Source organism: Microtus oregoni, unplaced genomic scaffold (assembly GCF_018167655.1).
Source record: "Microtus oregoni isolate MIOR12 unplaced genomic scaffold, Mior012 000025F_ref0000491, whole genome shotgun sequence".
In the NCBI taxonomy this organism is placed as follows: Eukaryota; Metazoa; Chordata; class Mammalia; order Rodentia; family Cricetidae; genus Microtus; species Microtus oregoni.
Window position 1 is genome coordinate 12767722 of NW_024543084.1, and position 13697 is coordinate 12781418.

The 13697-nt window shown below is 47.2% G+C and overlaps 1 protein-coding gene across 1 annotated transcript in view; it reads left to right on the plus strand.

The window, feature by feature from the left end:
• Ddx31 (DEAD-box helicase 31) overlaps window positions 1–13418 on the plus strand; it is a 71676-nt gene extending 58258 nt beyond the window's left edge. Inside the window, exon 20 of the mRNA XM_041674875.1 lies at window positions 11344–13418. Within this exon, the coding sequence (XP_041530809.1) occupies window positions 11344–11512 (169 nt within the window). The 3' untranslated portion in view covers window positions 11513–13418. The remainder of the gene's footprint in view (window positions 1–11343) is intronic.
• The last annotated feature ends 279 nt before the right edge of the window (window positions 13419–13697 follow it).

The following is a 13697-nucleotide window of genomic DNA, read 5'->3' on the forward strand; positions in this document are numbered from 1 at the left end:
TAGAGAGACATGCCCCTACCTGAGTCAACACAAATGCTGATTCGCTGGAGCTCACGCTGGAGACCTCAGAAGCTCTGGCGTGGGGTACTGTTCATGTTAACAGCCCTCACTGTGTGCTGTGTCATTGTAAACAGCCAGTAAGTGCTCACCCTATACCACTGTGCAAGCGTTGAGATGTTGGTTCTGATTGTTCCCCATTAGCTGTCTCCCTTGCCCTCCTGGTACTTCTTAAGTCTGTCAGTATCACATGCAGGTTGCTTGAGTCACTTGCATGCCTGTGTGCCTTTGGGCAAGCAATGGCCTCTCTCCTCAGTTCATTTGCCTCTTGAAGGCAAGCACTTGAGTTTCATGGTATCATAGTGGAGACAAACCAGATGCTGAGTATTAAACATTGCTTCAATATCTGTGTAAAAAAGAAGCATTTAGCCATTATTGCGATGGCCCTGTGACTATCTAGCCCTGCTGCTAGCCTCCAGTATCAGAGTATTCCTGGGGCTAAGGACCAGAGTATGTATGGAAGTAGCTGCAACCTTCTAGCACTCTGGAACAACCTTGAAAGCAGAATCAGGTCCCCTGAAGATGAGCAGTAAGAAGCTGCAGCTGCATCACCCTGGGAAGCAATATCCTCATCATTAGGAGCAGCTTGCTGCCAAATTTTACGTGGCATTTACAACCTTCCTAATATCACTTAATTAGCTGAAGGAAAACCTGGAGTCCTGCCCATTGTGAAATTTTTCTCAATTTCTTTGAGCCAGTTATTCTGCAAAAAACAGATTGGCCAAATGTGAGATGAGAGGGCTGGGCATAGCCACACTTGGAAGCACAAGGCTTTCTCCATGTGTGTCTACTGCTCCTGAGTTGGTGTTCTCCTGGTCCATCCTGCAGCACACAACCTTGGTTCCCTGGGCCTCCTTGACTCCATCTCTTCCCTTGACTTCCAAAACCCTGTGATCATGAAGCTCAGCTCTTGGCTGCTGACTTCTGAGCTCCTGGGTAGTCTCTTACAATGACCCCTGTACCACTGCTGTGCAGGCAGCTCACTCAATCAATACACTTTAACCAACCCAGCCCTGGCTTAAAGCCTTTGGTGACATTCTGTTGCTTAGCACCTTCTTCCCTAGTGGGCCTTGGTGGCCTCTCAGCCTCAATTGACATCCTGTTGTCACCCTCAAGACCTGGTCTTGGGCTGGGCTATCTCCCTCTCCTCTCAGACCAGCCGGAGCAGACAAATATCCTCACCTGTCCTGACACAATGATGCAGTCGTATCTATGTGTGGGATGTGTGTGCCTAATGTCTCCTGAAAGTGCCTCAGCAGAAACCCCGTCAGGTCCATGTTCCTGTATGCCCAACACACTCATGGAACATGATAGGTACTAAGGAAATACTTTGAACTTAATGAGTTGAATCATTTTGGACTTCTGAGGGAAAAGAAATTGTTCTATGAAGGGAGGTGAGCTCAGTTATTAGTTAACTGTGAAGATGATCAATCCTACCTGGAGGAGCCATTTTCCTAGCTCTGTGTGTCAAGTAGCAGCCTCTGTTTGGAGAGGAGTGGTGCTGGACTACCTCTGCACTGCAGAGTCTCCAGGAAGATCAGCCTGGACCAGCTTCCCTTTGTCTCCCTGGCTTCCCAAGTGAGGATGTGCAAGAGAGCAGGATGCTATCGCTGTCTTCTTTCCACTCATCCAAGGCCAGAACGCTGTCTCACTTGAAGACCAGAGGAAATAAGACCACCAGCAAGAGCTGTGGAGACAGAAGGACATGGATGGGAAAACAATTTACTTCTAAAGTCGGCTGAGGAGCACTGTGAAAAATCAGGTGCCCAGGTCCTTCCCCAAAGACCACAGTTCAGTCATAGAGGTGACTGCAGACCTGATTTGGGGACTAGGAAGGGTGTCCTTAACAGTATGAGAGGCAGGCGCCTCTAGTGTCTTTGCCACAAAAGTAGGAGCAGAGAGCTATGCAAAGAGCCTTTGGCTAAGCAGTAAACTTGGAGGTGCAAGCTGGGTGCTCTAGAGCCCTTGTCCTGAGGTCATCAAGAAGACGGCTGAGGGGCTGGAAAGATGGCTCAGGAGTTAAGAGTATGGCTGTTCTCTCAGGGATCCTGAGTTCAGTTCCCAGCAACCACATGGTGACTCCCAGCCACCTATAATGGGATCTCCTGCCCTCTTCTGTAATGCAGGCATATATTCAGATAGAGCACTCATATGTAAAAATAAATAAAATATCTTTTAGAAAAAAAGAAAGAGCACTGACTGCTCTTCCAGAGGACCCAAGTTCAGTTCCCAGTACAGTGCCCACATGGCAGCTCACAACTATCTGTAACTCCAGTTCTAGGTGACCTGAAACCCAAGGCAAAACACTAATGCACATTAAAAAAAAAAAAGGTAACTGAATGAGTGACTGGGTTATTCTAGACACTAACTGCACAGGGCACTGAGCCTCCCTGTCAGAAGCTCACAGAATGTTCATGGGCCCATCCAAATGTACTGGCCATGGGGGCCCTCCTCTCTGTAGCCCTGGTACTGTATACCCTGCTTCCCTGGACTCTGGGGTAATGACAGCTCTGCATACACAACCTTTACATCTGCCCTTTTGTTTCTACCACTATTTTTTTTCTAACTATCATCGTGCAATTACCAGCTTTCTGCCTGCCTCCTCATGGAACAAACTGACCCTCATCCCCACCAAGCTAATGAGGCGATTAGAGGGAATTCACAGTGACCTTGAGCTTCCTCCACACCTGAGTCACCTGCAGACAACAGGAGCAATAGGGTACGCTTTCTGTCACACAGTCAGGGCTGATAACAAAGAACAGGAGCCCAGTCAGCCTCTCCTGGGAGGATGTTGGAGATGGTGCTGTTTGCTGCTAGAGTCATCCAAGCACTGGAATTAGAAGCTGTACTGTTCCCACAGACTGGCCACACCAGACGAGGCAGCATGCTACAGGAGAGTAGTTCTCATTAAACTGCCTGCTCTAGCCTGCCTAGCTCCTGTCATCTGGAAAGTCAAGAAAGAATGTGGTAGCCCCCAGCTTTCTCTTGCCTCCCACAGTTTAGTTTTCCTCACCCTAAAAACCTTTCTGTGAGAGCTGATTTCTCCAAGCCCACCCTACTCCTGCTGAGCCACCTCTGGTTTTGACCTGTATGAGATGATTCCAAGTCTTTTTCAAATGTCACCTTTATTCTGGCCCAGTCCAAAAAAGATTAACTTGTTGAATACCAAGAAGAGGGTTGCTGCTGGGTGCAGTATAGCGCGGTTTTAATCCTAGTAGAGGCTAGAGGGTCTTTCGGAGTTCAGGGACAGCCAGGGCTATGCAGAGATGCCCTCTTTCAAAAAACTGAAGGGAGGAGGGGCATTGAGATGCAGCCTTCCAGATCACCGGTATGCCACACTCAGCATGTGAATCATTTGACAGCAGTGGGGTCGTCTCTCTTGAGAACTCATGTTCTCTACCAAGCTAATTCTCTCTGTACATTATCCTATGGAGGCCCCACCAGACACTGACTGTGGCAGAATCCTCAGTGACCAAATGAGAAACTAGAGCCCAAGCTAAGCTACTCCCCTCTGTATCCTTACATGTTCTGCTGGAGTGCCAATTGTTTCTTTCTTGTAACAAGTACGTGACCCTGTAGTGGGGACTGTGCTTTTTTTCTCTGTGTGTGAGAGAGAAAGAGAAAGTGAGCTGTGGTATGTATGTGAAGGTCAGAAGGCATCTCCACTGTATATGGGTTCAGGACAGTGATCAGATTTAGGTCAGCAGGCTCGCACAGCAAGCACCTTTACCCAGAAAGCCATCTTTCTAGCCCAAGGGGATTTTTGTTTTATGTGAGGAGATCACTCTTTGTGTAACCAAAGAATGGACTTAAAGGAGGAGACAAGGCTATATATTGAAGAGCAGAGTTTCGTGCCCTCTAAGCATTGAACCCTAGGGTGGGCTTTACTGCTCTGCTTTACGACAGCAGGCTTGTAAAGAGATACTTGTGGGTAAGTTCTGGCTCTGATGTGGTGTCAGTTTCTCTGGGTGCAGAGGAAGGATGGTGCCATAGAAAAGGCCTCGTTCTGGAGTTTGCCCTTCCTGAGTAGCCTCCATACTAGCACTAGCACTTGGTGACAGCGTCTGTAAAGTGGGAAGGCAAAAGTTTGTCACCTAATGTGGCAGTATTGTGAATACTTGGTCTCTAGTTTGGTGCAAAGTGGCCAGGAAAGGCTTTCTTCTCTTCCCCATCCCACTTCCTGATTCCACCCTGGCCTGGCCTTCCTCTCTTTGAACATTCTTCTGATTGATGGCTTGTACTTCAGTAAGCCCTGTGTCTCAGTGGCTTGCCACTTTCAGGGATGCTCACTCCATAGTGGCCCCAGCGCATCGTTAGAGTTCCAGAAAATAGACCAGGATTTCCCCTAGTGGATCTCTGTGAGACTTCAATGCTGTGTATGTACCATTTGCATACAGAAACATGAGGTGTTGGTGTCACCAATCAGCCAGTCCCTGGTCCACATGAGGCCAGGTATCAGATAGTGACCCCTTATAATGGTCAACAATTATTCGTCTGGTTCATGATAGCCATTCACACATAAGCAGAGACTGCCTAGCACAAGTGCCCAGTGAGCACTTCTGGTGGTATAGTTCATGGTAAGTGTAGGAACTGACTCAATGTCCACTATTATGTGACCTTTTACACTTTTGGCTTTTGGGGGCCCACCACCCAGCTCTCAAGTAAATCATACACAGAGGCTTATTCTTAGTTATGAATGCCTGGCTTTAGCTTGGTTTGTTTCTTGCCAGCTTTTCTTAACTTGAATTATCCCAACTGCCTTTTACCTCTAGACTTTTATCTTTTTCTATTTCTGTATGCCTTTTTTTTTTTTTACTTCTTTTTCCATGGCTTGCTGTATGTAGCTGGGCAACTCACCCCTTATATTTTCCTCCCAGTGTTCTTCTATTTATATTCTCTGCCTGCTAGCCCTTTTGTCCTTGCTCCTGCCTCACTATTGGTTGGTTGGCTCTTTATTAGGGCCATCAGGTGTTTTAGACAGACACTGTAACACAGCTTCACAGAGTTAAACAAATGAAACATAAACAAAAGTCACACACCTAAAATAATGTTCCCCAACAGCCAGGCACTGGCCCTCTGCCCCAAGTGATCTGCTGTCATCCTCTTTTCAAGCAGATAAGGCTGCTTGAAGCTGCATTGCTGTCAGCATGGTGGAGCTGGGATCCATCCTAGGCCTTCCAAGTCCAGGTCAGATGATTGCCCACGTAAGAGTTCCTTTCCCCGTTCAGAATCAGGGTTTCATAACTGTCCTACTTGAAGATCGCCTTCTGAACCCATCCATTTGGTCCAGTAAAGAATTGTGGAGGGCAGGTGGTGGTGGCGCACGCCTTTAATCCCAGCACTCAGGAGGCAGAGGCAGGTGGATCTCTGTGAGTCAAGACCAGCCTGGTCTATGAGAGCTAGTTCCAGGACAGGCTCCAAAGCTACAGAGAAACCTTGTCTTGAAAAACAAACAAACAAACAACCCTCCCCCCCAAAAAAAAAAAGAACTGTGGGTATGCTATCATCTCTCTGTAAATGTGATAAGTAGACTCGGGGTATCACCCAGGTCACAGACAGAAGTGTTAACAGGAGAAGCCCAGAGAGCTGAGCCCTGGATTTGGGCCCAAGATTCTGCACTAAACTGCTTAATCTTGGTATTCCCAGAATCTCACCATAGCAATTTTATATATGCTTGTTTTCCATGTCTGTCTACTACTTCTCCATCTTAACAATAATCCATAATGTTTTTATGAAGAATTGAAATAACACCAATACTCCCCCATGCTCCTGCTGCTTGTTCCTCATGTTCAGGCCCTTTCTGGATTGGGGCTGACTTCAGGGTGTCAGCTAGATGATTGCCAGAGCTGGGATTCAATCACTGCCAGCAGGTTCTGCTCTGCTACCCACTCCTCTGCGTGGCCACCTGGGCTCAGTAAGCTCAGAGCTCTTACTTCAGAGTCACCAAGTAGGACCTCTCTCCTTTCCCACACAGTGCATGAGTCCTAGGGTCAGCAGACATTTGCCAGTTTCCCCCAGTTGACACTCCTAACATTGTGCCTGCCCCTAACCAAGGACTCCAAGTTCTGTTCCATTCCTCAGTGACCTTATTTTTTCATGGATGTCAAATGTTCATTTGCCTTAGTTAGATTTCTGTTCCTGTGATAAACACTGTGACCAAAAGCTCACAGCTTGTAGTCCATCTCTAATGGCTGTCGGAACAGGAGCTCAAGACAGGAATCTAGGGTCAGGAAGTGAAGCAGAAACTACGAAGGGGTGCTGCTTGCTGACTTGCTTCTCATGGCTTGCTCAGCCTGTTTTCTCATACCACCCAGGGCCACCTGCCTGGGTGACACCAACCACGGTGGGCTGGGCCTTCCCACATCAACTTGAGTGGCTATCTTGTCGGCCAACAAACATCTCTGCCCGAACAGTCCGAAGCTGGGCCCAGATATGTCACCTTTCCTTCCTATCAGGCTGGATGTTAGTTGGTGTGCTCCCCTTCAGGAGGCAAGGGGGTCACCCCACACTGGCTGCTGCTTCACCAGCGTTTCATGCTGTACTAAGGAAAGTTGCTCCCTTCTCTTTCTGTCATCTGAAAGCCAACAGAACCCTTGATGCCACTTCCTCCTCAATTTAGCCATGCACAGTGGAGAAACTTGCAGTTAGCTTGAGGTCACCTGAGGTCGTCACTGCCTTCTCAATTGTATACTTACACTTAGAATCTTTCAGATTAGAAAGCTGTTGGAAAAAAGAATTGGTCCTTTGAACTATCTTAATTACAGTGCAGTAGAAGAAGGCTTGAGAAACTACCTAAGACCAGAAAGCAGTGAAGTTTTCATAAGTAGAAAATCAAATGGACTGGAGAGATGGCTCAGTGGTTAAGAGCACTGACTGTTCTTCCAGAGGACCCAGGTTCAATTCCCAGCCCCCACATGGCAGCTCACAACTGTCTAGTTGTGTCACAAAAATCTAGTTCCAGGGGATCTGACACCTTCACACCAATGCACATAAAATAAAGTTAAATAAACCATAAAATTTTTTTTTTTAAAAAAAAAAAAAGCGGGGGGCTGGAGAGATGGCTCAGAGGTTAAGAGCACTGGTTGCTCTTCCAGAGGTCCTGAGTTCAATTCCCAGCAACCACATGGTGGCTCACAACCATCTGTACTGAGATCTGGCGCCCTCCTCTGGCATGCGGGCATACATCGAGGCAGAATGTTGTATACATATAAATAAATCTTAAAAAAAAAAAAAAAAAGCGGGCTGGAGAGATGGCTCAGAGGTTAAGAGCATTACCTGCTCTTCCAAAGGTCCTGAGTTCAATTCCCAGCAACCACATGGTGGCTCACAACCATCTGTAATGGGGTCTGGTGCCCTCTTCTGGCCTGCAGTCATATACACAGACAGAATATTGTATACAAAATAAATAAATATTTATAAAAAGAGGCAGGCGGATCTCTGTGAGTTCGAGGCCAGCCTGGTCTACAAGAGCTAGTTCCAGGACAGGAACCAAAAGCTACAGAGAAACCCTGTCTCGAAAAATCAAAAAAAAAAAAAAAAGAAAGAAAGAAAAGAAAGAAAATCAAATACTTTGAGGTTTGAACATAGGACAAATTACAGTTTGTTTCCTGCAACAAATGAAAAGATACCCATTTTAAAAACTAGGAAGTAGAAACAAAAAGTTAGTCAAAAACTCAGTCCAAGATGAGCTTGGCTTTACTATTGAGTTTATGGGTGACTCTTGGGAAGAAATAGTTGCATTCACGCCTTCAGGCAACATAAAACCAAGGTGGAGTTCTTAAAAGACTCCATGGCCCTAAAGCTATTTAAAAAATAAACAATGATAAGAATAATAGCAACGGAGGGGCTGGAGAGATGGCTCAGTGGTTAAGAGCACTGCCTACTGTTCCAGAGTTCCTGAGTTCAATTTCCAGCAACTCCATGGTGGCTCACAACCATCTGTAGTAAGATCTGGTGTCCTCTTCTGGCCTGCAGAACACTGTATACATAATGAATAAATAAATCTTTTTAAAAAAGAATAATAACAAAATAGTAATAGATTTAAAACATCTTGTCTTGAGCCAGGCATGGTGGTACGCGTCTTTAATCCCAGCACTCACAAGGCAGAAATAGGTGGGTCTCTATAAGTTCAAGGCCACTCTGGTCTATAGAGTGATTTTTAAAAAATATTTATTTATTATGTATACAGTGTTCTGTTTGCATGTATGCCTGCAGTCCAGAAGGCAACACCAGATCTCATTACAGATGGTTGTGAGCCACCATGTGGTTGCTGGGAATTGAACTCAGGACCTCTGGAAGAGCAGTCAGTGCTCTTAACCACTGAGCCATCTCTCCAGCCCTATAGAGTGATTTTCAGGACAACCAGAGCTCTTACACAAAGAAACCCTGTTTCTCAAAAAAAAAAAAAAAGAAAAGAAAAGAATGAGTGAGTGAGTGAGTGAGTGAGTGAAAATAGTAAATCCTGTCCTGCAAAAGAATGCTGTAAGCAAAGCCCTGGGTTAAATTGCTTTTTGTGTAGGAAACTGCCTGTTGAGGTTGCAGTCCTCCAGGGATCTTGGTGGCAGTGGGGTGATTACTAGTTAGGTTGACTGCCTTACTAGCAATAAGTGGCATCTGCCTGGCCTGCTGAGTAATCCAGCCTGGAGAATAGGGTCTTCAGCCTTCACTGTGAGGGAGTTCCCTGCAGTTAGATAAACTGATCTGTTGCTTGGTAACCACAAGATTTCTATAGTGGATGCTCAGGAAGCCCGAGTCAGAGGGTCCAGGTATTTGGAGGACTAGAAAGTTGGCAGGATTCTGGGAGAATGGCAGCTTGTCAGAAGACATGAATGCTGGTTGCATGCGTGGGTTTAGGAGGGGTCCATCTTCCCATCTGTACCGTACCATCTCTGCTATGGACCTAAGAAGAAAGGAGGAAATTGAGAGCTGGCTGTGAGAGAAGGCATCTTGTTGGCATGGCTTTTGTGACAGCAGTGAGGCTACCTATGAGTAGCCTGGGTCAGAATGTGGAGGTCCCTGCTTGTTTGCTGCATGAGTGGGCTGCCGGGTTTGCAGGAAGTGGCTGGGGAATGTGACAAGGATATATGAAGGTGAACAGGGTAACCTCTGCTATCAAGCATACACTGCCACTGAGCCACCCCAACCCTGAGGCACACTTTCTAGAGTAGGTCTAGCAGTGACCCCAGTGCCCCTACTGCCCCATCCAGCTCTCTACCTGTGAACAGACCTGTATTCTCACTACAAGGGGCCCCTGTGGGGTGTGTTGTCTATGGAGGTGTCTGCATTGGGCAGCTGAAGGCATGGGTATGATACTCTGAGCTGCTTCCCACAGGCTGCACTCGCTCTGTAGGTAGTTCCTATATCAGACACCAGATGAGACTCTGGTTACTGTTGTCTACAATGACGGCAGGAGCAAGTACTTCTGCTGGAGAGAATATTTTGACTGAAATTCTTCATATCTTGAAACTCAAATTGTTACATTTAAAATTATACGCATTGTGAGCACCTACTTCAGAGGGAAGAAAAGGCATCCCTTCCTGTCAGAACCTTTTGCTCTGTCTGTCATGTAACCTGACTAAAAATAAACACTAGTACAGGAAGTTGCAGCCTTTGCTGTGGAGCAAGTCAGTGTCCAACCACCACAGCCTGTCTACGTGCGCAGATGTGGAAGAGAAGTCCAGGGTCAACAGTACTGCTTCTACCCCCAAGCAGACCTGGCAGCAGTTTTCAGTCTACAGAAAGCTGGGGCTTCATACCTATGTCTGCCAGCTACATGGCCTTAACAAGTTCTCCCCCTCCATCCCGTGGTGCTTACTTAAGGATAACACGAATGCAGGGACTGTTTCCCTGTGTGATACTAGTGCTCTCGAGCCCTGCCCCAACACACTTAACTGAATAAACTTCCAGCCCGAAATATCATTGCTAACATGCCCTTCCCTCAAATCTTTTTCTCTGGCAAGGTTGACTCTTCCTCTCGCAAGAACAAAACTGGGGGGGGGGGGTTGCTGGAGAGATGGCTCAGCGGTTTAAGAGCGTTGGCTGTTCTTCCAGGGGACCTGGGTTTAGTTCCCAGCACCCACATGATAGCTCACAGCTGTCTATAATTCTAGTTCTAGGGAATCCAACACCCTCACATAGAGTATATGCAGGCAAAACACCAGCATACATAAAAGAGAGAGAGAGAGAGAGAGAGAGAAACTGGATCTTATCACTACAGCCCTGTGCTCTGGTTGGGATTATAAATGTCTTTACCTTCATTGTGGTGGGATCTTCAACCTTCCTACTAAGGCTGATAGCACAGTATGGCTGTGTCTAATTCTTGGATTTTAAAGGAATTTGTTTATTGTGTTTAGTCTCTGACTAACCACACAACATGCTGTCAAGTCAGAGAGCAGCCAGTGGCTTTTCTTGAGCTCCTTACATTGAGTTCCTGGGTTGGTCATGAGGGTGCTAAAGAAAAGCCAGTATGAACTTTTTTTTTTTTTTTTTTTTTAGTTTTTCGAGACAGGGTTTCTCTGTAGCTTTGGAGCCTGTCCTGGCACTAGCTCTTGTAGACCAGGCTGGCCTCGAACTCACAGAGATCCGCCTGCCTCTGCCTCCCGAGTGCTGGGATTAAAGGCGTGCGCCACCACCGCCCGGCAAGCCAGTATGAACTTATTGGTCATCTTAGGATTCCATTCTCACTCATCAGTGTATGGTTGAATTTTACAAGTTTCTTCTGATCGAGTGGTGGGTCAAGACAAGGAATGCCTTCTTTCACTTGGGCTTGGGATTTGCAGGATCAGGGTGTTTTCTGCTCTCTAGTGAGGGCTGGGGAGTCTGCATAGACACCCTGCCTTCGAGACCTGCCTAGCAGGGCACTGTGCCTACAGTCTGCTAGACCTCAAGGGTTCATCTCTGAGGCCCTGCGCTTGGAAGCTTTGCAGCTAACTGTATTGCACTGTGGGCGTTCCCATCCACGGGCAAACTGCTGTCTCATGCACCTCATTTGCCATCAGAGTGTGAGAATGTGTACGTTTCTCCCCCGCCCCATCCCATGAAAACAACACAGAACAAAGCCTCACTTTTAAAAATGCCATGATATTTTGCCACCGTTATGAAAATCTGTCAGCACCGTATCTAATCTTCTGGTGCATAGAATATCAAAACAAGTGCTACTGAAGAGATTGCTTTTCTGCTAATACAAAAATGTCAGCCTCCTGGTCTCATAGCCAGCTGCTGTCAGCCTCTCTCCAAATGGGGAAGAAAGACACTAAAGTCTTGCTCTCTGCCGTTACTTTTCCTCAGGCCTGACCCTCGGAGGAAGAGCCAGAAAAAGCACCGCCTTGTGCTCGCTGAAGTCCTGCACTCGGAATACTCGAGTGGACTGGAGGCCGGTGGCACGAAGGGTGGAAAGCAAGGCAAACAGCGGGGCTTTCAGGTGGCACCCCGCAAGCCTGGGCCGTGGAGAGAATGAAGCCGCTCCTGCATGCAGAAGACTCATCACCAGCCAGCAAACTTCTTTTAGTTGTTTTTCATTTCCCTACAGGATCAGGTCAGGGTAGATTGACAGACCCTGTGGCTTTAGATTGATATCCTGTTCTTATCAGTGATGCTCCCTGTACCTTTTCCTGAACACAGACCTTCCGCTGTTGGAGGAGGAGCCTTGATGGAAACCAGCAGGCAGGGACCAGTACTAGAGAGTCACCTGCCTTTGCTCAGCCCTCTTGTGAGACTGCACAGGGACAGCAAAGCATCGTGTGTATCAGCCTGGAAGAGTATGGCTCCTGGCGAGCTTGTCAGATGAAGCTGCCACAAGTGTACTGCATGAGTGCTGTAAGATGGAATGTTAAAAACTGGAATTGAACTTGTTCAAAAGGATAAAAGTATTTGTTGAATAGCTATTTTCTTAGTGTCCACATGCTCTGTCAGGAAGGGCCGAGAGAACTTTTTGCTTTGGATCAAAAACCAAATGTGTTGGCAGCGGCACCGCTTTCTTCCGTAAACACGCTATAGCCCCATGTGCATTGCTTCCTCTTTCATGTCCGCAGAAGACTTGCTGTCTCTGGGCTAATTGACTTACTGTTGCCTTTTTATTATCTGCCTTTGAAGTCTAAAGGCACCAGCACCCGAGCTTGCCTTTTCCCTCCGGAGCCTGTCTTCTCTTCAGGGTCTGAGGTCTTTGTGTTGTCACCTAGACCCAGAACCCCCACATGCCATTGTGTTTCTGGAAGCTTTGAAAGGACCCCTGGAGTGTATTGATTTCCCAATAAATGTAAGATTTGGACATTACAGAGGACTCACGAGAGAAAGGGTTAAGGCACAGCATGCTCTGTTCAGACACCATTCTGGGCCTGCTTTCCTCAGGGTTTCTGTGCTCCCAGCCCTGCTAGACCCTCTGAAGCCCTAGGGCAAGTGTTGCACACTTTGCCCCTCTCCTGAGACTGGCAGGGTGGAGGCTGTTGTGGGGAGGAAGATCAGTTAACACCCACACTGCAGCCTTGCCAAGACTGGCAGTCACAGACTCAGGGCCTGTGGTGACATTTGTAAGGTCCTCTGAAACTGCAGCAGGTGTGGAGCTGACTGGACAAATCGGCCACCTTTCTTTGGGTTTATAATGGCTCACTTGCTTCGTTGGGAAATGAGGGATCAGACTATGAAGAGTCAACCGGCTGTGTGAAAACAGGATTAGTGCCTGTAATCAGGGATGGCTACGCAAAAACCTGTGACTGCCTCCCGGCAACAGGCCCCTTACTGAAGTTACAGTGACTCTGATCACAAAGTTGGAATTTACACTTGTAGTTTTCTAGCTAACAAGGCTGTCTTGTCAGAGATGGTGGTGGACATGCTGCTTAGGTAACACAGTACGCAGTCATCAGGAAATAGACTCGGCAGCTTCAGGGTTAATGTTCTCTAAATTTAAACAACCTTAAAATGAATCTCTTATGGATCTTTATAGGATGTACATCCCAGGTACCAGTTGTACACAATGTCAGCCTGATTCCAGTGTACATAGTCTGATTTTGTGTGTATTTTTAATCATACCTTTTTCTAAGGTCCCAGACTTGGCATTTTTCTCACATCAGCCTGGTTACCATATTAAAGTCTCAGGAGATTCAGACAGCAAATGGAGTGCTGTGCTGGAGAGTGCTTGTTTTGGGACCCAAGCCTTCCCCATTTGCAGCCCAGCTGCTGTCCACCTTGTGAAGAGCCACCACTGGAGGGCAAGGAGCCCTGGAGCAGCTGTCTGCAGTGGGACACCACGGGTGGTGTCCTCCACTCCCACAGAAGCGGGGCCAAACAGAGCCCAGCTGAGGACAGTTCTGATCGCAGAGGGCTGCTTTGATTTCTCTCCTGCCTGGAACATAAGAGGGGGGTGTGCCTTGGGGTACAAGTGATTCTAAGCTGCAAGTGGCTGGGTCCAGCACTTCCCACAGCCAGCAGAAGCCACTTCCAGAGATGGAAACTTCAGGCCTTTCCAGTGACAAGTTTCCCTGATTGAGAGTGATTAACAACAGGCTTTTCCAGTTTGCCTCCACGACCTCAAACTTTCTCGCTCTGCTGGACCATAGAAAAATAGAGCCAAGTTGTCAGGGTAGTGCCCCCAATAAAACAAAACAACAACAAAAAAACCACCCAGGTTCCAGAAGCCACGTAGCTGA